Raw genomic sequence first — 26,889 nt, 5'->3', positions numbered from 1 at the left:
ACTTTGTTTACTTTTTGGGGTAAGGATGCAGGATGGTTTTCCACTATCATCCTCTTGAGGTAGAGCAGCCACAACCGCTTCTCTTCCTGGTTTTTAGCCTAGAGGTAAATAAAAGTAAAAAATTTTGTTTTACTTTCAAGTATAGTTCATAACATTTCAAACACAGAATGTGCCAGTAACAATGTCATCTGATGTCACCTGAACAATGTGTTGTTGTTTTGGGATTGTCTGGTCCGACACCTTAAAACAGAGAGGATCCTTCATGTTTTCCACTAGGAGCAGATTACAGCACTTGACATATGAGAGAGGAAGAAAGAGAAATATGTGATGGCTGCAGACCCAAAATCCTGTATCTGGAGGGCCTTACTGTACATTTGGTCCCACCATGTGGTGGTTTCCTATTTGTATATGGGACACATGGATGGTACAGTATCTCCATGCATACTTATGAATAGAAATAGTAGATTTTATTTAGGGATGCACACAGGGCCAGATTAACACTTCACTGTACCCGGGGCAACAATATTCAAGGGCCCCATCATCACGACCCCAGGATCACCATAATCTGGCAAAATACAGAATAAATTACAGTAATACAGTAAATATACTCAATATTTCAATAACTAACTGTCATCAAGTGCATTTTGATGTACAGATGTGCAAATGCTCAAAGAACTACAAATGCACCACAGTGTTCTCTTGTCAAAGCCATTCACTCATGATGTTATGAAAACAAAACGCATTGGCATCAGTATAATCTGGCAAAATTGACCCACTACATAGAGAGTGAAGGAAGTGTCCTCCATTTTCACAAAAAAATTAAATAAGCAACCATTTTCAAAGCATCCAATATTTATTTAACAACACCTACTCCCAACACAAATGTATTGAATTGATAGAGCCATCACAGAGGAAGTCCACAGACAAGACACAAACAAAAATCCACAATCTCCTAGAATCAAGTAGCATTTTGGTCCTCAGCTCATTTTAAACAGAAATCACCCTGTCACCTCAGAATTCAACAGGACAATCAAGTTATAGTGCAATATAAACATTTTGAAATCTGCTGTTTTCTCTCAACAACAATAAACAATTTACAGCATTTTCATGGAGCCACCACAAGGAAAACATAAATAAAATGCAGTATCATCTGCTCCTAAACTCATTTTAACTTGTTTTAAAACAGAAAACAACCTGTCACATCACAGTTCAATAAGACAGGCAAGGGTTAAACATTTTTGTGCAAGATAAACATTTGGAAATCTGTCAATTTCTCTCAATTAGACAAGACAAAAAGAAATGCTACATAATCTGGCAATGAAGCAGATCGTTGGTGAGGGAGCGTGTCCTACTCCCAAGTCCGGACTCCCTCACCGAAGCAAGACACTTGGCAGACCGGTTCTGGAAAGCTGCAGGCCCTCGGAAGATCGCCTCTTCACGGAGCGGCTCTGTAACCCCCACAGTGCAGGATCCACAGGGAGTAGAGGCGTTGAGGTACAGGGGCTGCTCGCAGACTCGACGAGCGGCTCAGATGGCGGTGAGACTCGACCATCACCGCTTCCCTCAACGGTCGCACTCGCAGCAGAATCCGGGCCGTCGGTTGAAGATGCTGCCGGGGGCTCTTCGCTCTCGGGGCTGTGAACATTAGCTAGCGCCGGCAGTGAAGAAATGTCCTGACTAGCTGAGCTGTCCTCGTTGACGGATGCTGCCTTAGCAGAACAGTTGCTAACGTTTACTAGCGTGAAGAAATTCCCTATTTTCGGTATATATTTTAAATTTTCTGCGTTCCTGATATCCTTCTCCTTTTTTAATTTCCGTTTAGCGCTCCCACTTAGCTTCTCCATGTTTGCATTTTTTGAGTTGTGTTGTGTAGCGGAGCTTGCCGTCACGCGACCGGCTCAGTGCACATTGATTGGCGTCACCGCCCTGGGCCCTTTAGAGGTCGTGGGCCCCTGGGCAATTGCCCAGTTGCCCATATGGTTAATCCGGCCCTGGATGCACAGATACTAGCTCATGTACTGGTACTCTAAAAAATGCACCGATACCAAAGACAGATACCTCATGTGACATAACTGACAGAACTGAGAGAACTGACTGAAATTTGTTGTGAAATGGAGTTTGTTGTTTGTAATTACTTGCTATAGAGGGTATGCATTGACGTGACTTTCCCACATGAACACGCCGGGACATGCCCCCTTGCGTGCCAGGACATGTTTCCTTGAGTGGTAAAACACGCAGCAAAATGGCTGCTTTCAATAGGAGAAACACAGATACCGGGACTAAAACACGCAATTATTTGCTGAAATTGAAAGCAGTTGGACTCGACGGTGATCCTTATGACTTAAAAAGGAACCAGGTGTCCTTGGACACTGATATATTCCTGATATTGTAAGCAGCCATTTCGCTGAGTGTTTTGCCACTCAAGGGAGCATGTTTCGCCGTGTTCACGTGGGAAAGTAACGTCACGTGCATACCCTCCATTTCATTTTTATTAGTCTCACTGTGTTGTGAAAATGTACAGGCATCGGTAAAGGCATCGGTATTGCCGAGTACCAGAAAAACTTGTACTCTGTCTTTAAAAAAGGGTATCGGTGCATCCCTAATTTAAAAAATGTAGACACATTTAGACATTTATGTGGCCAAGTGTAAATGCAATGACCAATACGGTCAATCAAAAACCACACGAAGTGTACGAAATCTGATGACAAACGTTAAGGACTTACAAAGATGTGAGTGCTGTATATGAAATGATCCAGCCTCTTCTTGGCAATGAGAAGCATTTTATCAAAAAGAAAGAATGCTCTTTCCTTCTTCACCCGTTGAACCCTAAAGGAGCCTTCAAGAACCAGTTCTCCAAACCCGCTGAGGTCAGGACCAGTCCAGTTCAGCAACAGACTCTCGATCTCCTACAGAAATGTGAGGTTTGCATTCATCCACGTACGTAAAACCAGATCAGTATATTTCAAAACAAGTTAATGGAATCTCAGATTCATCTATAGTTTTGATGCTATAAAATAAAGTGTATTGTGATGTTACCTGCAGTCTGACCGCATGCTCCTGTTTTCTCTTCATGTCATTGATGTACCAAGCCACTGCTGTCATGGTGATGATGGCATCCTCCACCACCTCATACCCAGGATCACTTTTATCAAAGTGTTTGGACAGCTCCTACCACAAGAGGGAGACACCAAATCACCAGATGTGGCAGGAATGTTTGCTTCGGTGCTCTCATTACAGGTAATAAAATCAACTGGTGATTTTAACAACAACAAAAGTAAGAAAAATGTCACTGAATTGTGCACCACTGACCTGCAGTAGGAGATGGTACTTCAGAATTCTCTGCACAGGCTTTAACAGGTACGTCTCCAGGGGCAGCGAGTGGCACAGGGTGGCCTGCCTTTCCTGGAAGAAGCGCACCAGGCTCTCGTTCTTCATACAGTCTCTCAGGACGGCGACTGAACTGGACGGAAACAGGGAGATAGATGTTAAAGTACGGGTGGTCCCAGGGGGACACATTCGTTTGCCTGACATCATCCTATCCCAGCATTCAGCTGGTGGCCTTTAAGTGTTAACACCCAGAACAAAACATATGGTCAGTGTGATGATGCAAATACTGGTTTTAAAGGACTAGCGGGAGTGTTTTACTGTATAAATAAAAGTCAAGATAATCAGTGCCACTGAGTTTTGAGTTATTCGTGTATAAATATGCATTAAACTAATTCGCTAAAGATGGCTCAGAAATGAGCTACAGCAGAACATCTGCTACCGCTGTACTGGAGGCCCATGGGAATTCTGTGAGAGAGGCTGAAAGGTATTTGAAAGCAGTCATCACCCAACTATGTTTGTCTCTGATATGTCTAATGTGTCTACGAGAACTTCAGTTGACACAGCCGACATTGCCTAATAAAAACGTCTTGGTTACGGATGTAACCTCAGTTCCCTGATGGAGGGAACGAGACGTTGTGTCGAGCCGACAGATGGGGTTCGTCTTGAGAACCTATCAACTTCTGACTAGTTTAGAAAAGGCCAATGAAATTGGCGAATGAAATTTGCATGCCGGACTCCGCCCCCGGATATCCGGTATAAAAGGGAGACGGTGTGCTGCATTCATTCACCTTTTGGTCTGAGGAGCCTGAGCATCCCTCGACCGCTGAGGCGGGCAGCCAGCATTGTGGCAAGAAGGATACAACGTCTCGAGCCGACAGATGGGGTTCCTATGGAAAACGCCATAGCATAGTCAGACGTGAGCACTAGCGCGGAATTGTAACCGTCCAGTGGAGAGGTAGGGGGTCCCAGAACTTTTGAAGAAAAGTTGGGAAGCCCCTGCCACCAGCCATCACGGGCGGAGGCCTTGATTCTCTAACAGCGAGAAGTCGCCTGGCACCGTAAGGGCCACTGGGTAAACATTATTCCCCCCTGGGGGAAAAACGCTACAGAGACCACTACCTACCATAGGGAGGAATTAGTAGAGACACCACATGGTCTCACCATCAGGGGAGAACTCACGGGAAAACGTGCGGACTGAAGGAGTTAACCGCAAGGTGGAGGTCCACCTAGGGAGGTCATGGGTTGCCGAGGTGGGAACCATTCATGAGGATACATCAGACGGAACTGCCCACGGGGGGGGGGGGTTACCACGTCTGGAGCACTAGGTCCAGTTAGAGCTATGTGGTAGATAACTCAAGTGTTCCCCGGCCTAAGGGGGCAGGGCTGCTTTGCTCAGCCTGCCCACAGGAAGGTGCTTAGTGATGGATGGAATGCCTGTTCTTTACCCAGTGGGGAAAGAAGGGAGGCGTAAATAGCCGCTGATCCCCCTAGAGGAAGGGCTTTCGCAGGCGTACGCCCTACCGGCTGCCGGTCCTACACGTTGCCCTGCAGGACGCGGGCTGACACCGGTTCAACGCGTAGGTATTAGAACCTCGCGAAGGTGTTGGGCGTAGCCTCTGACCGGACCAGCACGTGCTTGCCCTGCATGAGAGGTTGCAACCTCTTCAGTGCAAGTAGCACAGCCAACAACTCTAGGCAGTTGATATGCCAACGCAGGCGGGGGCCCGTCCACCGCCCCGACACTGCGTGCCCGTTGCACACGGCACCCCAACCCTGCAGGGAGGCATCCGTCGTCACCACAATGTGCCTTGACACCTGCCCTAAGGGGACCCTGTCCGCAAGAATGTCATTGAAGACCAGGGGGTCAGTGTGCGTCGGCAGAAAGGCGTGATGACCATACGCCTGCTGCCGGTGTGCCACGCTCTCCAGGGAACCCAACGCTGTAGCCAGTGTTGGAGCGGTCGCATGTGCATCGACTCGTGGGGGACCACCCCCACCGAGGATGCCATGCCAGGAGCCTCTGAAAGTTTCAGGGGGACCGCTGACTGCCTGACTGAGCGTGCTCTGAGTCAGTCACGCTGTCATGGAGACAAAGTCGAGTTCCATACCAAGAAAGAGGATGCTCTGCACAGGGGAGCGCTTGCTCTTTTCTCGGTTGACCTGTGGTCCCAACCGATCTAGGTGCCGGTGCACTAGGTCCCTGTGTGTACACAACAGATCTCGCGAGTGTGCCCAGATGAGCCAGTCATCGAGATAGTTAGTATCCGCACACCTCTCTCCCCGAGGGGAGTGAGGGTGGCTTCCATGATCTTTGTGAAGACTCGTGGGGACAGGGACAGACCGAAAGGGAGGACTCTGTACTGATATGCTCGCCCTCGAAAACGAGACATGAAAGTAAGCGTCCTTCAGTCGATTGCCATGAACCAATCTTGACATCTGGTAGACGCCAGGATGCGCTTCTGCGTGAGCATCCTGAACGGCAGCTTGAGTAGGTGCCTGTTCAGGGTACACAGATCTAGCAACCCCCCCCCCCCTTTGTTTGGGGACGATGAAGTACGGGCTGCAAAACCTGCAAAACATCTCGGCTAGAGGGACGAGCACGATCGCTTGCCAGAGGGGTGGTGACCCTGGCCCGAAGCACGGGAGTATCCTAGCCTCTGACTGAGGTTGAAAGGATGCCCCGAATTTGAGCGAGCGTCTGACGAGTTAGATTGCATAGCCGAGACGGATCGTATCCCGTAGCCACCGTGACGGTTTGGTGGCTCTAGTCAGGCCCCCAGGGACCGAGACTGGGGCTAGGGGTACGATCTGCTTCATCGACCTCCCAGGGGGTGGTTCGATGGCTGGCAGTGCGGATTCCTTGACGTGGGGAAGCACCCGGGGAGGAGATCGGCTCTGCTGACTTACCTGCCTGGCGATAATGCAGCACAACGCACTGTCGACTGAGAGTGCTGAGGGCTGCTGATTATCCTCGACATTGGGTCTCGCCGTGACGCAACGTCGAGTTGCAGAACACCGTCATGTAGAGGGTGAGAGCGGCTGTGATAAACACCCAGAGAGAGAGGAAACAGTTAAGAGAGTGGGCTGTTGGGACGAGGCAGGAACCGTCCTGGATCGACCACCCAGCGATGGAATGGCTGGGGTCGGGCCCGATGGTATTCTCGATCTCCCTGGGGTCTTCCCATGAGGGCCGCTTCTGCTTTCGCCGTGGCTGCTGATGGGGCGATGGTCTCCTCTTCGATGTCTCTTCCAGGGGGGCCGCCAGAGTGGGGGGTGCCAGAGCCGGATGGCGTCGAAGAGGACCAGGGCTGCTGGGAAGCAGACGGTGCACGGGACTCGACGGCCAAGGGCGGCCGAGTCGTGGCGGGGGAGGATATGCTTAATATTCTATGTCTGCTTCTTTACTGTCGAGAACTGTGGCTCGACAGTATCACCAAACAGCCCCCCCCCTTGCGAGATGGGTGCGTCGAGAAAGCGGACCTTCTTGGCGTTACTCATCTGTGCAAGGTTCGGCCAGAGGTGTCTCTCATGGACCACAAGTGTGGACATCGCCCGACCCAGGGCCCGCGCGGTCACCTTGGTCGCCCGTAGAGCGAGGTCAGTGGCAGCACGAAGTTCCTGCATAAGCACGGGGTCGGCCTTACCCTCGTGGAGCTCTCTCAACTCCTTGGCCTGGAAGGAGCCGTAGCATGGAGAGAGGAGGCAGCTTGGTCCACCGCAATGTAAGCTCTCGACACCAGAGATGCCGAGACCCCACATGCTTTGGACGGGAGTCTAGGTCGAGCCCCCAGGTGGCCGCCGCCTGCGGGCACGAGTGCACCTGGGGGACATCGACGTATCTTCTAGCTGTCCCACCCTCGAGGGAAGAGAGGGTGACAGAACTTTGTTTGACGTGAACGTGCCAGAAAGGGGGCGTTCCAGGTCTTACTAAGTTCCTCATGCACTTCCGGTAAACACGGCACTGGGGGCGGGCGCGGCTTGGAGCCGCGCTCAAACCCGAGGCGCCATGTAGCCAGCCGCGAGTGCTGGGAGAGGCAGTGCGGGCACTGCAACCCAACACTCACGGCGGCCCGGGAAAGCATGGCTGACATTTCGATGTCCGCTTCTTCCTGGCCTCGACCCCCTGAGGGAGGGAGCCCGAGGAATCGTCGGAGTCGGATGGCAGTACGTCACCCCCCGATGCTGCAAGAGACATCTCATCATCACGCATCGTGTCCGAATACGTGGTTGAGGACGGTGGGACCGTCTTCTGGGGAATGGTCAGACGAGACGAGTGAGCCAGTGGCTGGCGGATTAACGCTCACAGTAATCCTCATATCACCCTCACTGCTTGCCGTAGCAGACGGCAGGGCCGTAGTCCTGCCATCACGGAACGGGGAGCAGATGAGGTGGTGGTTGAGTCCCGCGGGAACACAGCCACCCATGATGCAACGTCTGAATCGTCAACCGCCCGCAGTGCGGGCAGGACGTATCTACAACGTCTGCCCCAGCGTACTGGAAGCAGACCTCGTGTCCGTCCCCCTCCTCGATGAGTGTGTTGCACCCATGAGAACAGCGGGACATGCCACGCTGGAGAAATTTGCTCTTTTAGAGAAAAATCACGAACACTTCTGGCACTGCCAATACGCACTGGGGAAGTCGCTGCAGGAAGGGACAGTCCGCTGCACCACGTCATAAGATTCCAGCAGTAATTCGGCGTAGAGTTTGAAGTCTCGAAGTCGATCAGTGTGAAGGCTCCGAAGAACAGAAGGTGAATGAATGCAGCATGCCGTCTCCCTTTAATACCGGGATATCCGGGGCAGAGTCCGGCATGCAAATTTCATTCGCCAATTTCATTGGCCTTTTCTAAACTAGTCAGAAGTTGATAGATTCTCAAGAGCGAACCCCATCTGTCGGCTCGACACAACGTCGAGAGACCGACAGAAAGGGAACCACACTTCATTCATCAAAAGTGTTTTATATGACTAGACATCACGATGGTTGACATCTTGATAGAAATACATTGACATCAAACAAACCCAAAAAATATTTCCAGCAAAAATGACAAATCACTAAGAGTTTTAGTAATACATGTTGTCTTACATTATTTTGCAATTGTTATAGACCACTTTGCAAGATGTAAATACTGGTCCAGAAGCACTTCCGATTCTTAATTTGATGTTGTTATTTTTTAAATCTTAAATATATAATACAATCTTATAGGTCATCGTTTAACATTTTGATTTGTTTTAAAATGTTCTATTGTTTCTATTTTGTTCAAAAGTTTGTGACGTGTAAAAAAATGAAACAGGAAGTTCTTATGGACCAGCGTTGTTTACGTCTTCCGAAGTGATCTATAGACTGAAATCAGTGCACATACAATCTTAAAAATAAAGGTGCTTCATGATGCCATAGAAGAACCTTTTTTGTCTAAATGGTTCCATAAAAAACCTTTAACGTCCAACGCACATTTCTGTTTCACAAAAGGTTCTTTGTGGCAAAAAGGGTTCTTCAGATTATAAAAAGGTAAGAAAGAGACGGTTCTTTAAAGAACCTTTGACTGAATGGTTCTTTGTGGAAAAATGGTTCTTCTATGGCATTCCTGGGAAGAACTGTTTAAGCACCTTTATTTTAAGAGTGTATTTATAAAAGTAATAGAAATGTCCTTTACTTACTTGGGGTAATTCATGCAGTATATGGTGTAAATGTCAAAAGCTTCGCTCTAAATAAACAAACAAACAAAAAATAAACAATAAACAAATAAAAAATATGTAGCACAAACAACAATTTCATTTAGACAAAAATGTAAAAATGTAAATCAATAGTAAAAACTGAATTCTTTATGTTGGTCGGCCACTAAACTCAAAATTCAGGGTTATGAAACCAGACCAAAATAAAACACACAAGAATAAAAATGGTACAATCTAGAGTGGCAGATGCTTAGCCGTGGGACACAAGTATGCTGGCAGCGTTTCAAGATTTTTCCACTAAATGTCCTAAAGCAGAAGCAATACCATAACAACACAATCAAATGAAACCTCTCATCTGCTCTGGCACAGGGCATTATGACTGTCTGCAGGCAGATATGGCCAGATATGGGCTGCTCAGCAGATGCAGACTACAATTCTAAGCATGTAAACACGTCCGATATGTGCTCTATTTGGACTCTTATATCTAGTCCAGACGTTCTTGCTTTTTTTCTTAAAAAGTTGGCCATTCCTTTTAAATGTTGCTAAGAGACTTTTACAGTACTTAACAACTTAATACAATTGTGTTCTTGTTTTTTTTAACAAAAAAATAAGCTAAAATTATAGAAAAAATCTCGGAATTCTAAATGCACAAATTATTGATAGAACTTAATTTTATCATTTTTAACCCACTTAAACTTGTATACAGGATCTTTACTTAATTCTTTTGTGGAGGGATTACATTAATTCTTTTAGTTAATTTCACTAACTGAGCAGTGAATTTAGAGTACCCAGCATGCTTTGCATGCGACAGCATTAGGAGAGTCATTTTTGTGAAAAGTGCTATTTGAAATGAAAGACTAGATAGTGTTTATTGTCCGGATGTCTAAGATTTAGAAGAGATTCTGTTTGTATTTTTGAGTTTCGTGATTATCATCGTTCAGAAGAGTGGTGCTTGTGCTTAGGTTATGAGAGAGCTCATGATGTGTGTTATTTCACTCAGTAATGCTGCTAATGCCAGTGCTGAGACAACTCTCAGCTTACTTGTACATCATATATGTTGTAAACAATAATAAATGTTAAACCAGAACAAGAAGTTAACTCCAATGCTCAAATTAGTATTTCTTCATGTTTATCACGTGACATGTGCTTAAATAATTTAGGTAACCTTAAATCATTTTACTTTATTCATGGAATATTGCGTTAAAAATAAGCTTTAAAGTACTTCGAAATATCTTGTGTAATTTTGTTACCATCATTTTTTTAAGTGAATATCCGTGTCATTTTTTACAGTGTAGAGAAGATTAAAGTCAAGCTCTTTGTCAGCTAAAACCTCAAAATAACTTACCGGTAATGACTTAATCAAATGTACTCTGTGTTTCTTTAACCAGTGCTAAATGATCCTAACAGTGGCCATTTCAGCAGGAAGTAAACATTGGAAGTTAAAAGAGGGACAGCTGCCTAAACCTTGCTCGGATTGGAAGGTTAAGAACGATTTCCTTTTCTAAACCATGACACAAATCATGGCAGCAAGACCCTCAAGTACATTCAAACAATGATGTCCTTGTCTGGTTCCCATCCCAGCTCGGTCTGCTAATTGTTGTGTCATTGTGGTGCGGACAGGGAGAGCAAAGTGTCTGTAAACGTACTCGGCTGACGTGTGCATGTGTTAAAAGTTCAACGCTGTTTGCTGATTTGTTTAGGCTTGGTCTCACAAAGTCCATCTGTTTCTGGCTCCAATACAGATCTGTGCCGCATTGCCAAGCAAAGGCCCAGACTATGGTTTAGTGGAACCCATTAACAAAATCAGATTTATCTTATGCAACCTGGATAATTCAACAGTTACAATTGTTTAGAGGGGAGCTAAAATGACGTGCATGAAAGCGATAGTTCACCCCCCCAAAAAATGTCATCATTTATTTATCCTCTTATTGTTTAAAACCTTTTTTTCTTCTGTGAAAAATTGAGAAATGTCTCAGTGGTTTTGTGCCCATACAATAGAAGTCAATGGGGGGCAAGTGTTGTTTGGTTACCTACATTCTTTAAAATATCTTCTTTTGTGTTCTGCAAAATTTCTGAATATAAAGTATATCTAACTGTACAAACACATTGTATATTTTATTATTTGTGTGCTTACCCTCTCCACAAAACACTCCGCTATGGCAGCTGCATGCGGGCTACGTTCCAAATCTTCCATAAGCTCACTGTCAAAGATAAAATGTTTTGGTCAGGTGCACAACATACATACAATCCTCACATATTATCATACTGGTAATGAACACTGATAAATGTGCAAGACAAAATCTGTGTTGAGTGGCATATAAAGACTTGGAATATCTCATTGTTTAAACATTGTTATTCGCTCTCTGTGGAAACATCTGGGACTGGTGTGTCAAGAGGACACACTTTACTGGAATGGGCTTTAATTCCCGCCTGTGCTTCCAAATGGCGTTCATTTGTTTCGTTTTTATCATTTCGACCAAACTGTTGCCTAAATGCACACATATGGAAGAGATCTCATTTTGGCTCCCTTCTTCACGTTCTCCATCTCAAAACATATTTCCACTCCAGACATATGCTGATATCCCTGCAGCTGACCTTGAATCCCCTCCTTTCCTTACCATCACATGGATGTGGCTCTTAAATGACTGTCAGGCTTTGGATGAATGAAAAACAGTAATCTTGGATTGGCTGGCAAACGCATCTGGACTTTGAGGCAATGAAGGAAGGTTGGGTTTGGTTTAGTGATCTCTTCTGTGAGTCAAACGCTATATGGAACAGTACAGATTTTGGTGTTATGGAGTTGATATGATCTTTTGTGGCTGGTCAGACTGTTTGACCAAAGTTTTTGACTGGTTTTCTGATGACCAAGGGTGCTCCCTCTTGTGCACCCGTTCTGTGACAACTCAACAAGCCACACTGTATATAATTTAGTTCATTAGCAAAACTTCAACATTCATGAACGAGAGGCCCCCAAACCACTAGACTGGTCAATCTTGAGGGAAGTTTCCCTTCCATAACTTGCAAAAGAAACAACATGGCGCTCTCTAAACACTCTGGACTTTTCTTCATGTGGCTGAGGGGAAAAGTTCGGCGGGAAACCGCAACACTCCAGCCTTCATCATCTTCTCTTCTCCTCTGAAGACGAAGCTCATTTTGTGGTTGCCCTTCGTGGTAAAAGGTCTCCATTGTGGTTTTGAGGGAAACTATTCTCTATTAGATGGACCAAAGAGCTTAATGTTATAGGGATGTGATGTCTATAAGACTTATATTTAAAAGAGCGCCACAATAACAAAAGATTAATCTGTAATTGCACCATGAAGATGTAGAGCCGCAAGTATCTGCCTTCACTTATGCACTTTAGTAGGCGAGTTGGATTCAGTTAGACCTTGGCACATCTTTTGAGGTCTTGGCATGTGAACCCAAAATCCCAGGAAAGTGCTAGGGAAGTATGATGCTACATTTTTACTAAATACTTTCCCAGCAGCTTCTATGCCAAATACATACGAAGATTTTAGGGAAATATTAGAAGTACATCCAAATGAATTCACCAAATGAACTCGGCACCAGGCCGAGTGCTGATCGATTCGCAAACCATGAAGTGCATCTCGAGTGACTGTTGGACTTGTGTTCCTCTGAAACCCAATGCAGTTTTGATCTTCATGTCCAGAGATGTTCAGAGAGATTCTGAATGTGAAAATGGTAACTCCCTACGTTCCATTCAATCTTCACTTTTTCACACTTCAAGTTGTACGGTCTCTCCAACTCTCTACAATCTCCGAACTTCTACAATTCATCTCTTAACACTCTGCAAACAGAAGTTCACCGCATTACGGCTCCCTTTCATCTAGCTCATATTTCCCAAAACAGTCACGGCTGTATTTTTGCTGGAAACACGGAATCCTACGGAGGGGGAAATTCACAGAGTTATTCTTCTCTTTTGTTCAATAAAACACAACTCTCAAGACAAATCTAGACCTCTACTGAATGAGATCAAAGGAGATATTTGAGGACATGTGAAAGCAGTGAGTGTTTTGGGAAAGACAAAAAGACACTTTCATCTCAGTGAGAAGCTTCATTCATACTGTGGTGACGGAATGTGGCACCAGACAAGCACACACACAAAGTTGAACCCTTACGAAACAATAAGGGAAATATACTCTAAAATATAATGAAATATATTAAATAATACATTTCCACACTTCAAAGCTTTTAATTTTTTTAATGTATTATTCAATATAAAAAAGATATTTTGAGGTGCCATTTTAAGCCCATTCTTTAAGTCCATTCTTAAGTACAATATACAGCTGTGGAAAAAAATAAAAGACTATTTCAAATTTATTTTCAGTGTTTCTGAATTTACTATATAGGTATGTGTTCAGGTAAAATTGGCATTTGCGTTTCATTCTGTGAACTACTAACAATATTGTTTCTATTTGCATTTATTTGCAGAAAATGAAAACGGATGACTCAGCATCGGAATGTTTTCATCGCTGTGAAATACAGAGGAGATTCCCAAGCCAGCGAAAACAGCTTGCTTGGTTGCATTCACTGAAAAAGACAAATGCGGCATTTCGGTGCAAAGGCGCAATTTACAATGCTTCACTATAACTGGACAGATGTCTGTGAGAACAGAATAAGTCATGTCCGCTGTCCCAGGATGCATTGCTCGCTTGGCTGCACCTTCACTTTCTGACAGGTCATGTGTGGCGCTGGAGCTCTACCTTGGAGCCCGGCCTGCTTTGGCTTAGCGAAAATGGCACATTTGTATGTGTCCTAAAGCTCTGAGCAGAGCCAAGAAAGTAGACTTAACAAGTGTAAATACAGGGGCTACATTCCAAAGCGATGAGCAGGGCTTTTAAGAGTAAAAAAAGATGAAGGGAGCTTTTGTATGTTTAAACTATAAGGCAGGACGACAAAACAAGGTCTTCATCTTCATTGTATGTAGTCGCTAAACAACTACAGGGGCACGCAATGAGATTTAAAGAGGTAATCCAACATTAAATCAAAATTCTGCCATCATTTTATAGATTTGAAGGAACAGACTGAAAATAAAAGTTCATTGACTGACATGTTTTTCCTCCACTAGAGCTTATTATGCACATATTTAAAGGGACAGTTCACAAAAAAATAAAATTTCTGTATTCATTTACTCACCCTCGAGTTGTTCCAAATCTGTATATATTTTTTTGTTCGGATGAACACAGAGAAAGATATTAGGAAGAATGCTTGTAATCAGTTCTTGGCCACCATTGACTACCATGGTAGGCAAAATAACAATGAAAGAAAAAGTGCCCCACAACTGATTCTTCAAAATATCTTCTTTTGTGTTCAACAGACAGAAACATGTAAAGCAACCTTTTTCTACTATGGTTGTCAATGATGGCCAAGAACTGTTTGGTTACAATCATTTACACCCCACGGTCACCATTCACTTCCATTGCATGAAAAAATGCAGCATTTAGACCATTTTGCTCTTCTTTTCTTCTTCTGTGTTCTACCAGAAAGAACGCCAAGGTGAGTAAATGATATCAAAATGTTTAATTTTGTGTGAAATATCCCTTTAAGAATCTTTTCCACAAGTAAGAAACTTTCTAATTAACTCTCATTCTGTTCAACAAAGGCCATTTTTATCTTACAGAAAGCAGTTGAGAACAAGACATCAACAAATGCTTCGTATGTTAAGGTTGTTATTAAACGAGGCTCTCAGGACAACCAAGAGTTTGTTAGATTTTCTGTTTTCAACACAGTCCAGTTGATTTCCCATGAGAGCCGGTGGTAAGGCGCCATGTTCAATTTCCACACCGACTAATGTCATCAGAGGGTTTTTAAAGACTGGGGCTGACTTGGCGTGGATAGAGAGAAAAGAAAATAGTGTGAAAACAGACCTCTCAGCAGGAGTGATTGAAGGGCAAGGAGCAGTAAGGAAAAATGAGAGGTATGAGTATTTTTCTTCCCAGGACCTCAGGAACACACTCTCTTGCTCATAGATCTCCTACCCATCAGTTTACAATTCACTTCATGTCAACTTTGATGGCTATCAAATATACTGTAACCCGTAAGAACGTAAAGTGGACCTAAGATCTCAATTATTACATTTGCTTAGAAGTCTCACTTGTGTCATTTTTTAAAAGAGAAACATGCCAGACAAACCTGAAACCTAAATAAAACTACTAAAAATTTCAGAGTTACAAACGAGAAACATCTAAGCAATAACATTTTCTTCAAGGAATTAACAAATGTTCTTAATGCCGTAACACTTTTCAACACTCATATAAATCAATGGTAAACAATGCTGAAAAGAACGCAGAATCTTGGTGTGAAATAAACACGGCGTGTTAATTGCAATAAACAGCGCGAAGCTGACACATAACCAGACAACAAAATGATCCAGGTTACCATGCATGAACTCCCAGTGTAATAAACCATATGCTGCATATCTGCTGTAAAAAGAGCAGAAGTTATGATGAAGGCCGAGTCGATGTCTCACGCAATCCGGATCAAGTACAGCAGTCCAGAGATGGTGTGCTGGAGTGGATCAGAATAAACGTACTGTATACACTAACAGTTGGCTGACATCTGCACATCGTCCTTTACGGTAGGACAGAGTACAAACCGGCCATTGTGTCTGAGACAGATTCAACAGACGCCACCGTGGCCGCCACCCAGGAAGACTTCTGTGAGTCAGACATGACCAACAGAGCTTTAAAGGAACAGTTGACAATTCCGTCTTATTTGTTCATTCATGTTGAACACAGATGAATAGATTTTTTTCACTGAACACAGAAGGAAAATGTTTGGAGATTCAGACTGTTTGCTCTTTTGCATACAGTTGCTATCAATGGGAACTGAGTCTTGCATGTTTTAAAAATGATACAAAATCATTTAAAAATAAAAACAAATTAAATTAAACTGTTTCTGACATGACTCAACAAATTCATTCACAAAGATTGTTTCCCCATACAAAGATACTGTATTGCGTGATAGTGCAAAAGAGTGCACCACTACAAGAGTGACCACTACAATTCCAATTTCTGCTTTTGTGTTTTGTATTGTACAGAAGCAAAAGTTGCACCAATGTTTTCTGTACAAAAGAGAGAAAAGAGAGAGGAGACTATGAGAGAGAATGCAGAAAGCAGACACCCACCTGTTAAACTCGTAGATGTCCTCAATGTTGCAGAAGAGGGTGCTGACCTCCTCAGGTTTGAGAGGTAAGTCGCCGCAGTCGATAATGCAGCCAAGATAGTCCTGAGAGACAGAACCAGAGAAAGACAAAGTGTGGATGACCTCACTGAAATCATACTAGGCATTTTCACACTTCAATTGGTTTTACTTTGTTAACAAACCTCGTGAGAAATTGTATTAAATTCAATTTCATCATATTTTACATTGTAAACCCGATTTATAATGTATGTATTAAAAACAGACTATTTTGACTATAAATGGGGCCCGTCACAGCAGAATGTGATTTTCACCTCCAAATGATCTCCCGATACCTTGAATCTGTGTAATGTAATTACTATGGACGGCACACACGAATCCCACAATGATCTGTAGTGTAAACATGCAAAGGACTACAAGAAAGCAAGTCATGCAAATAATATGGTGGTTAACCCCCCCACAATATTTATATTTTATCTCCATGCACTTTTACCTCAGAATGAACAAAGTCAGACAGTTTGGGATGCATGCTGGCTCTCTGTACAGGTTTAATCTGGAGTTTGGAATCTTTTCATTAAATGATTACGTAAATTATCTTTGCTGGGATAGTTCTTCAAGTTAAAAAGATACAATTTGTCAATAGTTGGCAACGTTTATCCTAAACCAACAATGTTGGGGTATTGGTTTTGATATGATATAAGCATCATAATGCTGCCGCTCTAAAGATGCATTCTTGACTTAATAAAGAAAATGTGTTCTGTATTAAATCGAAATGTTAATCATATTTTAAACTTCATTTTTGTTCAACAGAGGCCAAAAACTGAAATACAATCCAGTCTGGTTCCTAGACGCTGGACTACAGCGTTAAGCAGCACTAACTCTGTTATCTATTAACTCTATTATCTATCATCTATTATCACAGTATCAGTTTTTACCAGTACTTTGCCTCATTAACCCTGATTTAGGAAGACTGAAAACCATCTCTTTAATCGATAGACAAACCAGCTCCAGCAGACCGCAACATATACAAAGCAAAAGAGAGTACCAACAATGGCAGTCACAATCTTCCGAGAGGAATAAAATGAACATTGAAGCCAACAAAAGATAGGCCACCAAGCAAAACAAACTAAAAAAAAGATTTAACCTCTGTTAAAATAAATAGCTGCAAATAAACAAACATTATGAAGCATGTGAGGCAGGCTGGCTTTATAAGGGGCTCTCTTTCGCTTTCCCTATTGCCCTGTCCCTCTACATTCCTGGATCATAAAACACAAGCCCTTTTTTCCTTCTCTGTTTGTTTCCACAGCCACAAGACGTCTGGGAACGCAAACACACACAGAGGGGGGCAAAAAAGAGGCAGAAAATAAAGGAATGGCACATTCAGCACCTTTACAAGTCAAAGGGAAGTGGGACACTGTAATTACACTGATTTATTTGGCCTGGAACGAATTCCCCCGAACGATCGTCTCTCGTGACCGTGACACATACTGACGAGGCAGATGAAGAAATGAATGATGACACAGGCAGGAGTTGAAATCCAGGAGGTGAGGGGAAATCTGAGGATTACTCTGTGAGTTATGAAAGGACAGTGTGAGAGACGAGCGGCACCGGCCGCAGACAAAGGAACAATAAGTTATGTGCACATTTTCTTGCCAGATGCTTTCTTACAGATATGACTTACTAGAGCGTACGTAAAGTGTGTTATGACAGTCAGTCTGGTGAAAAGCAAAACATAAATGTTCACATGTGAGAGATGGAGCAGAAAGAAGGAAGAGGAAGAAAGACAGACAAAAAAGAAAAAAAGAAAGAAAGAAAGAAAGAAAGAAAGAAAGCAAGCAAGAAAAGAAAGAAAGAGAAATGAGTGAAAGAAACACAGAGATAAAGAAAGAATAAAAGGGTTAGATTAGAAAGAAAGAACATAATTTTTCACATGTGAGAGATGGAGCAGAAATATGGAAGGAAGGAAGGAAGAATAGAAAGAAACAGAGATAAATAAAGAATAAAAGGCTTGGATTAGAAAGAAAGAAAGAGAAATGAGTGAAAGAAAGAAAGAAAGAAAGAAAGAAAGAAAGAAAGAAAGAAAGAAAGAAAGAAAGAAAGAAATGAGGTAAGGAAGGAAGAAAAGAAAGAAACACAGAGATAAAAAAAGAAAGAAAGAAAGAAAGAAAGAAAGAAAGAAAGAAAGAAAGAAAGAAAGAAAGAAAGAAAGAAAGAAACAGAACAGGAAAGAGAATGAGAAAAGAAAGAAAGAAAGAAAGAAAGAAAGAAAGAAAGAAAGAAAGAAAGAAAGAAAGAAAGATAAGGAGAAAGAGAGGAAGGAGACACTTATCTCTGAAAGAAAGAGAAATGAGTGAAGATAAGAAAAAAGAAAGAAAGAAAAATAAACGAGGGTATGAAGAAAGAAAAGGAAGAAAGAAACACAGAGATAAAGAAAGAATAAAAGGGTTAGATTAGAAAGAAAGAACATAATTTTTCACATGTGAGAGATGGAGCAGAAATAAGGAAGGAAGGAAGGAAGGAAGGAAGGAAGGAAGGAAGGAAGGAAGGAAGGAAGGAAGGAAGGAAGAATAGAAAGAAACAGAGATAAATAAAGAATAAAAGGCTTGGATTAGAAAGAAAAAAGAAAGAAAGAAAGAAAGAAAGATAGATAGATAGATAGATAGATAGATAGATAGATAGATAGATAGATAGATAGATAGATAGATAGATAGATAGATAGATAGATAGATAGATAGATAGATAGATAGATAGATAGATAGATAGATAGATAGATAGATAGATAGATAGATAGATAGATAGAAAATGTCAGAGAAAGAAATGAGGGAAGGAAGGAAGAAAAGAAAGAAACACAGAGATAAGAAAGAAAGAAAGAAAGAAAGAAAGAAAGAAAGAAAGAAAGAAAGAAAGAAAGAAAGAAAGAAAGAAAGAAAGAAAGAGACACTTATCTCCGAAAGGAAGTTTGGAAAGGTAAAAGACAATAGAGAGAGAGCAAGAGTTAGTTCTACACGAGCGTGTTCAGAGTCTTTGTCTGTGAATCTAGGTCAGTCTGGAGTTTGGAAGGGAACTGGTCCCTTTCTCTCATGAACAGCCCCTCTCCATCTCTGCTTGTGCCCCAGAACGGGGGTTAAAGCCAACCCCCCAGCCCCTAATTTCCTGTCCTATTTGGCCGAAATACAGCCGAAACAAAAGACGGAATCTCTCAGTCCTACTCCCCTAAATGTTCCCCACAAACAAGCTCCAACTCACTGCACCTGAACACCACCAAACGACAGTTCACAACCTAATAATAACCCACAAAGACAAAAGCCAAACAGGCTCTGAGCTCACACTCATTATATGATGGGTTCCAGCAAACTTGACATCATTCTTTGTTATGCTTTCTATCAAAACCAGACGGCTCTTACGACCGAGCCTGACTAAGTATGACTCCAATCAGACATCATGCACACATCTCTCACAGTCAGCACTTTATTCAGAAAACCGCCATCCACCACTCGGTCTCCATTTTGCGACCGCAGATTGATAAAACAGCAGCATTCCTCTGCGAGATCCTGTCTGTCAACAAGCAATTTATGGATATTTGATCTCTGGGCATCTTTTTAAAAACCAGCCTAGGTTCGCATGCCTTCTCTTTTTATTGGCTTATAAGTTCAACTTCAAATAAACCATTAGTAATAGGAAAAAGGAGTTACATTTCAGGCATTCCCCAACCTGAGGCTTACGTACCCACAATCCTTTGCTGTCAGACACTCACACCTTGGAGTTCAAAGGCTGTGTAAGCTTTTTCGATCAACCACAATCACAAAGAACCTCTCTTTCTGAACTCAACAAGGTACAGCACATATAAGCTAAACCTGCACAAAACATTGGGATCTCTATCTCTTTGATCATCAAATAATATGTATTTATGCATATTTACACCTTTTGATTTTAATACTTGCCCATGACCTCCATTAAAGGTCAGCACGGAGGTCTGATCTCCCATCACCCTGAGCATTGAAATATGATGCATGTGTTGAGAGCCATCCACAAAGAGGCTCTTATGTGTACAGCACACTCTTGATTTGTGCGTGTGTGTTCGAAACAGCCTCCTCCTTGTCCCGGATCGGAGCAGCGCGAGCGAGAAGCAGCGCAAAGATGCGATTGAAGTGACAGTCTGAATTTACTGCAGCTTTCATCCGCTGCCATGATCTCCTGTGCTCCACCTGAACGTGTGATGAATGGCACAGCAGAATCTCACAATGATCACATTTTAAATCGCCGCTGGCACTGAGAAAAGGCTCGACTTTCTCTGCTGTCAGTTATGGGAGTCATGGATTACATACCAGGTGGGGGGGGGGTGTGTGGTAAAGGAGACGTGACTGTTCTGATGCCGCCCTGAATAATATTATACATACCATGGTGTCTTTTTCAATTAAACAAAAAAACTTTATAAATAAATAATGCTAATTCATCCTTATTCAGTTCTTGATGAATGAAATCTGTTTCTTTATGGACCAGTTCATGTATTTGTGACCCAGTCTATGAAAACCCAGCTAAGTTTATTTTTTATTTCCTGTTTTCTACATAAAAGCATTGGACATAATGTGAAGAACATTCTGTGAAAATATAACACTGATATCTTTAACATTGATTGAGTGAAACCACGTGAAAGATTGAAATCCTAGTGAAAAGAATATCAAACTTTGATTTTGAGACTTTAACCTGGGTCACATTTTACTTTCATGACAAAAAAAAGTTATGTTTCTTAAACAATGTTGAATGAGTTCCCATCTATTCTGGGCTCTTATTGGCCAAAGTATTTGGCCAAAGTAATACATTTCAGGAACATTTTTATTAAATACAATTTTCGTTCTGTAATCAAAGAAGCTAATATGTTTTCACAAATTATATTTTTGTCTACAAAACTAATTTCAGACAATAACAGTCAATAAGCACACACTAAAAGGGTTGCCAAGTCTGCGGTTTTCCCATGGAATGGGGATGTAACCCGTTTGTTTTTTATTCTGCTGGTTGAATGTTGATAGATTTTGTTCAGTGTCCATTCTTAAGTTAGTTATAGCACTGGCATATTTTCAGTTCTGGTATTTGTGTTCAGGCCATTGGGGTAGTTTTGGGGTGATCTGGCAACCTTGGGAGAAACATTTCACTGAAGTGACCGTAAACTTTGGAATGGAAATCTATGATTCCTTACCCAGTTTATTGGCCAGCAGGCAGAACAGCTTTAGCAAGCACCACTAGTGATATCAAAGTGTCCATTCTACACAATCTAATCAACCACCAATAAATAAAACCAAGCCCTACCCATCATTTTTTTCTGCTGAATTTAAATATGCCATTTTTGGCATGTGATGATGTTGTATATCATTCTACATTGTAACACAGAATGATACAACATATATGCAAAGTAGCATGTATATGGTCCTAACCTCCACAATGCTCTTGAGGTCCCTCACATAGGCCTGCTCAGTTTCCACTATCTCCAGTGCCACCCTCTCCAGGCGAGTGAGTTTGGGCATCGGTGTTGTAGAGCCAGGAGGTGGACCGGCTCCCGTCAGCAGAGAGAGAGGTGTGAGGTCCAGGCTGATGTCAGAGCCGTTACGTTGGGGCCCGGGGTAAGATGGCACGGCTCCATAGGGAAGTGATGAGGATGAAGAAGAAGAGTGTCCATCCTGCAGCGAGGCAGAGGAGGCGGAGGAGCTGAGACTGGCACCGCGGTCGCTGTCGGAGCACACAGTGTTCACAGAGGTGCAGCTCCCACGGGACGCTCCTCCCGAGGAGGCCATGCGGCTCAGGATCCCACTCAGCGAAGACACGGAGGAAGGACGCTTGGCAACTGAGGAGAAATAGAAATAAAAAAGTTAAAATGTATATAATGCAGTGGTAATTTCAATATGGTGAGAACAAACAGGAATAAAACAATCACAAATAGATTTCTTTGATATCTTAAATTTTATTTTAGACAGCTATGAGACTAATAGAAAGCCGATTAGGATTGGCTTAATTTCTATCTTAGATACCTCAACAATGTCTCAATTAACGATCATTTGTCAAGACACAAAAGTATGCAACTGGAAATTAGAGATTCAATTACTCCAACATGTCTCATCAAGTACTTCCAAGCCCAAATTATGTGCACTATTAGGGCTGTTCACATGTTTTTGAATTCCACTGCTCTACTTTTCTATTGTTTTTCTACATAAACACGAGCTAGACGGACGTGTTTGACTGCTGCGCTCATGTCTGATGCCTTCGGGCCATTCAGAAGACCCCGGATATGGGGCAAGCGTCGCAGGCTTAAGTTTACAGTAAGTTGACATTTTGTTTACAGTAGAAAGTTATTTCCATAGAGCTATGGAACTGCGTTCTGCACTGCGCTTTTTTATACCCATTCCTGAGTGGCGTGTCGTACGGTTTAGGCACGTGACAGGCCCCTATAGATGGTTTTATCAGACACACGCGCATGGCTCAAAGTTAACTTCTGGTCTGTGTTTGTTGATCGGTCTGGCTAGTGGCTAATAATATAACTGTTTATATTTGATTTGATTTCTATTACTATTAATTTATATGAATATTTTATTGTATGAACATTTTTTAAATAAAGAATTTGTTGAATTTTATTGTATATTCATTTTTTGAGGGGTTTTGGGCTATTTTCAAACTGTCAAATCTGAAGAAAGGTTGATGCATAAATGAGACATCCACCAAATCTCCTGAGCTAAAAAATGGCAAACTATTAGGAAAAATCATCGTTCTCTAGTAAGGTAAAAATGTAGCGTATGGCATGACGATTTTCTTTAGAAGGATATTGTGAAAACTGTTTTAACAATGTGCTTCTCGCAAATATTTCTTATATCTGCCTGCTTCACAGGAAAGAGGTGTGACTGTGCAAAACTCCAAATCACACCATTTTGCAGCAAACCCGCAGTCAATCTAAGAGTGTCGCATAAGACACAAACATGCCCTGCATAGACAGGAAAAGAAAATCACAACTTCCTGCCGGTAATTTGTTGGATGATTAAACCTGCGAACACATAAGTCATTGAATCGGTCACGCCCTCAGTCAACCAGAAAATCTAAAACAAAACAGCCATCTTCTCCCTGAACAACAGTATCAAAACCCAACACAACAGTCTGGTCGTCAAGACGAGTGAACGCTGGCCGGTACAGACCTTTGTACAGACTGGCATTGTTTAAAGACTGAATGCTGGGCTGTGGAGCTTACAATGATGGCCCAGTTACACAGCGAAGGCAGACGGAGAAGAACAATCCTCCATTTCCTCTGACCTAGCCAACTGTTACTCTCTGCGCTCGCCAAGACTGCCTAACATCCATCAAGTATTTTGTCTGACCGTTTTCTCATAAGCCTCGAAAGCACTTTGTTAATATTGATTGCCTGTATTTGATTTAAACACACCCCTAAACTACATGAAGGCATGTGTTTATCTTTGGCTGGACGCAATCCAAGATCAGCATCACTGTGGCGGCAGTCACCCATGAAAAAAAATGTGAAAATTAGAAAAAACAGAACCCACTGCAGTCAGACATAGATCACTGATAAGGCTATTTTTCGCCATTCTTTGGTCAACTGCATGTGATGCTAAAATGAAGTACATCAGCTGTACTCATGGCAAAAGCATTCTGGGGCACAGTTGTGGCTTCAAAGCTTGACATACATTTGTCTCGACAGATGCATGAAGTGTGACAGCATAAACCCAATGCATCCTCTGGAACAAAAGCAAACAGACAGTGCTCTACATCACTACTTGGGCATGCAAATGTTCATGAGACACGGAAGAACCATCTTCGATCGTGCATGTATCTCAATTACACGCAAGGGATTGTTTCAGCCTAACTCGCTTCTCTATGGATTTTGTTAGCCTGAACAAATATTTTAAAGAGTCTCTTAAACACACAGCATGAATTACAGTGAATAAATAGGTTGGGGTGTCCAACAAAATCCAAGCATCTCTTTAAGTGAATGGGTGTCACAGATAAGATGAATGAAGATGTAGATGTGCATACACACATTTACTGTTCCTCATAATTATACGATTCTGCATGGAAAATGCAATGAATCGATTAATTGTACAGCTGTTTTAAAAATAAAAAATGATATATTACAGCTCATTTTCCAAATAACATCGATCTATTCGGAAAGAATGAAACTTGCGCAAATAATTGTGATAAATTGTTATGTAGCTACATATTATAATACTTCCATTTCCAATCATCAAGCAATTGTGGTATTTTGATTATAAATGCCATGAACTCTTTTACTCCAGAACAAGTTGTATCACAGTCCCATAAAGACTCAAACAAGTCTCGCCTCCTCAAACACCAACAGAGAACTAGGTCTGCTATGTAGATTATGGAGATCTGTGAAGAGCATTGGGCCATTCTCTTGGGCCAAGAGAAAGATATCACATACCTGATCCGCACAGCAGTCAATCACTCTCTGACAGTCCTAGAACACCAGCTGCAATGACCGCCCGTGTATAACTTTTAACTGTGTTTTAGTTTACCAACCGGCTACCTGAGCTTCCTCATGCTAAATGAGAACGTCCTCCATCGAGTATTCAAATGACTGAATCTTAATCTAGTAACAACTGACTGGATGTCATCTCACAGGAACAACACACCCATGTCTAATGTACGTAAAAGGTGCGTGTGAGTCTCGTTCACATGTGCGCACTTCTCTTTCTAGAGAGGCTTCCTGTGTGTATTACTGTGCAGGCCGCAAAACCACTTCATTTTGAGAGTCCTTTACGAAATATCCTTTAAAAGCCCTACAACAACATACTTCATAGTTTCTACTAGAGTGAATGTCACGAAAACATCCAGGTTACATTATTGGTGAGAATTGATGTGGTGTTATATTGTTATGAAAATGTGACACAAATTTTTTTTAAAGTAATGGACCTAAAAATAGGTGTTTTATTAAGTAAAATATATTTCTTACAGGTTTAGTAAAATTCATCCATTACATCATTCTGAATACCTATAACATTGGAGATAGAGAGCTGCTTATGTCAATGACATCAGCAAGCTAATTTAAATTTATGAAAAAGATATTGGTTACTTTGACCTCCCATAACATTTTTCTTATCAAGCACATTTACTTTAGGAAGTGATTGATGGCACCATATTAAAGCTGAACAAGAGGAAGATGAGTGACTGTTTATCTGTATCAGAGTTTCTGGGTGCTCATCCGTCTGTTGAGATACTTCCTGTGTACCGTGCCAGTCTGCACCTGACAACCCCATCACAGGAAGCGGTGAAACTAAACACAGGCTGTTCCCACTTAAGGTGCACGAGCAAGATGAGGTCAAGCTGACACAATTTGAGGTTCGTTTCCAGCAGATACAGTATGTTAAAGGTCCAATGTGTAGTTTTTTGGACAATCTATTGACAGAAATGCAATAAAATATACATAACTATGTCTTCAGATGTGTTAACATCATAAAGTATTGTGTTTTTCTTACCTTAGAAAGAGCTATTTCTATCTACATACACTGCGGGTCCACTTGTATGGAATTCGCCATTTTGTTTCTACAGTAGCCCTAAACCGACAAACTTATAGAGCGAGTTACATAAATATGTTATCTCCTTCGGCAAAAAAGCGAAAACACAACGAAATCTTAGTCCTGTGTCAGCCAACGTAGTGCTCCGAAAGGGTGAGGGAGGTGTGGAGTGAGACGTTTTTGCAATTCACAACCTCACCACTAGACGTCACAAAATTGTATACACTGGACCTTTAATGCTCAGATTTTACACTTGAAAACATTATAACCTAGAGTTACAAATGCAATAGATAGCTCAGCAAATTTGGTTTTAAACGTATTTAGAACTTAATATTTGTGTTCAAAATAAAACAAATGACATTTGAGGACATTGGGATATTGGCAAACGTAGGCACCGTCTGAGACATTACTGAGATCTCATATGAAACTCTAATAGAGAAACATTGTATCTTTTTCATCTGAGAAAGAGGAAATGATCTTCATTCAACCTTTTTGGCATCTACGAAAAACTGATTTTAACAGAATTGTACAGTACTATGAAGGGTTTTACAGTACACATGAGATAATAAATCATATTTGTGTTTTTTAATTTCCTCTGGATACATATTTGAAGGCCGTGTTGTCATTTTTTTATTGATAAATTGCTCCTCTGGGATGTTATGTGCTGTTTATTGACAGCAATCTGACAAGTTCCAGCTTCTGATTGACATAAAAATGTCTTTTAAATGTGCCCTTTGGTCTCTTTATTTCTATTGCATTATCAGAACACGATTCAATCATGAATTGTTCAGAAAGCCCATTCCAAAGAGAGGTGACCAGCCCTAAACAACTGTGATTGTCAGCATATTTCCTGCGGTCTTTTTCAGTTTGTTTGAATTGATAATGTAAGCAGTCATTCCTTGTTAAGTAGGAGGAGGCCGTGGTCCAGAAAAAGTTCTCAGCGGGAGATTATCCATGTCCAGTTCTGAACAGTTATCGCTCTATTGCTAATATACACTATCTTGCTTATTCTTGATGTCTTATCATTATAGTGTTAAAGGGATAGTTCACCCCCCCCAAAAAAAATTCTGTCAATATATACTCACCCTCTTGTCATTTCAAACCTGTATGACTTTCTTTCTTCTGCAGAACACAAAAGAAGATATTGTGAAGAAAGATGGTCACCGAACAGCACTGTTTTTTTGGACACAATACCAATGCAAGTGAATGGG

The 26,889-nt window shown here is 42.1% G+C and overlaps 1 protein-coding gene across 1 annotated transcript in view; it reads right to left on the bottom strand.

Moving 5' to 3' along the window:
* LOC130564738 (pleckstrin homology domain-containing family G member 2-like) overlaps positions 1–26,889 on the bottom strand; it is a gene marked incomplete at its 3' end in the record, with an annotated part of 38,115 nt that overhangs the window by 2,625 nt on the left and 8,601 nt on the right. The window contains exons 3-11 of the mRNA XM_057351091.1: positions 21,584–21,990; positions 16,141–16,241; positions 11,131–11,197; positions 8,982–9,028; positions 3,310–3,460; positions 3,037–3,168; positions 2,724–2,906; positions 199–291; positions 12–98 (exon numbers count right to left, since the gene is read on the bottom strand). Of these exons, the coding sequence (XP_057207074.1) occupies positions 12–98; positions 199–291; positions 2,724–2,906; positions 3,037–3,168; positions 3,310–3,460; positions 8,982–9,028; positions 11,131–11,197; positions 16,141–16,241; positions 21,584–21,990 (1,268 nt within the window). The remainder of the gene's footprint in view (positions 1–11; positions 99–198; positions 292–2,723; positions 2,907–3,036; positions 3,169–3,309; positions 3,461–8,981; positions 9,029–11,130; positions 11,198–16,140; positions 16,242–21,583; positions 21,991–26,889) is intronic.

The sequence above is a fragment of the Triplophysa rosa genome, linkage group LG14 (genome assembly GCF_024868665.1).
Source record: "Triplophysa rosa linkage group LG14, Trosa_1v2, whole genome shotgun sequence".
NCBI lineage: Eukaryota > Metazoa > Chordata > Actinopteri > Cypriniformes > Nemacheilidae > Triplophysa > Triplophysa rosa.
The sequence above is the reverse complement of the archived record's forward strand: the minus strand, read 5'-3'. Positions and strand labels throughout refer to the sequence as shown.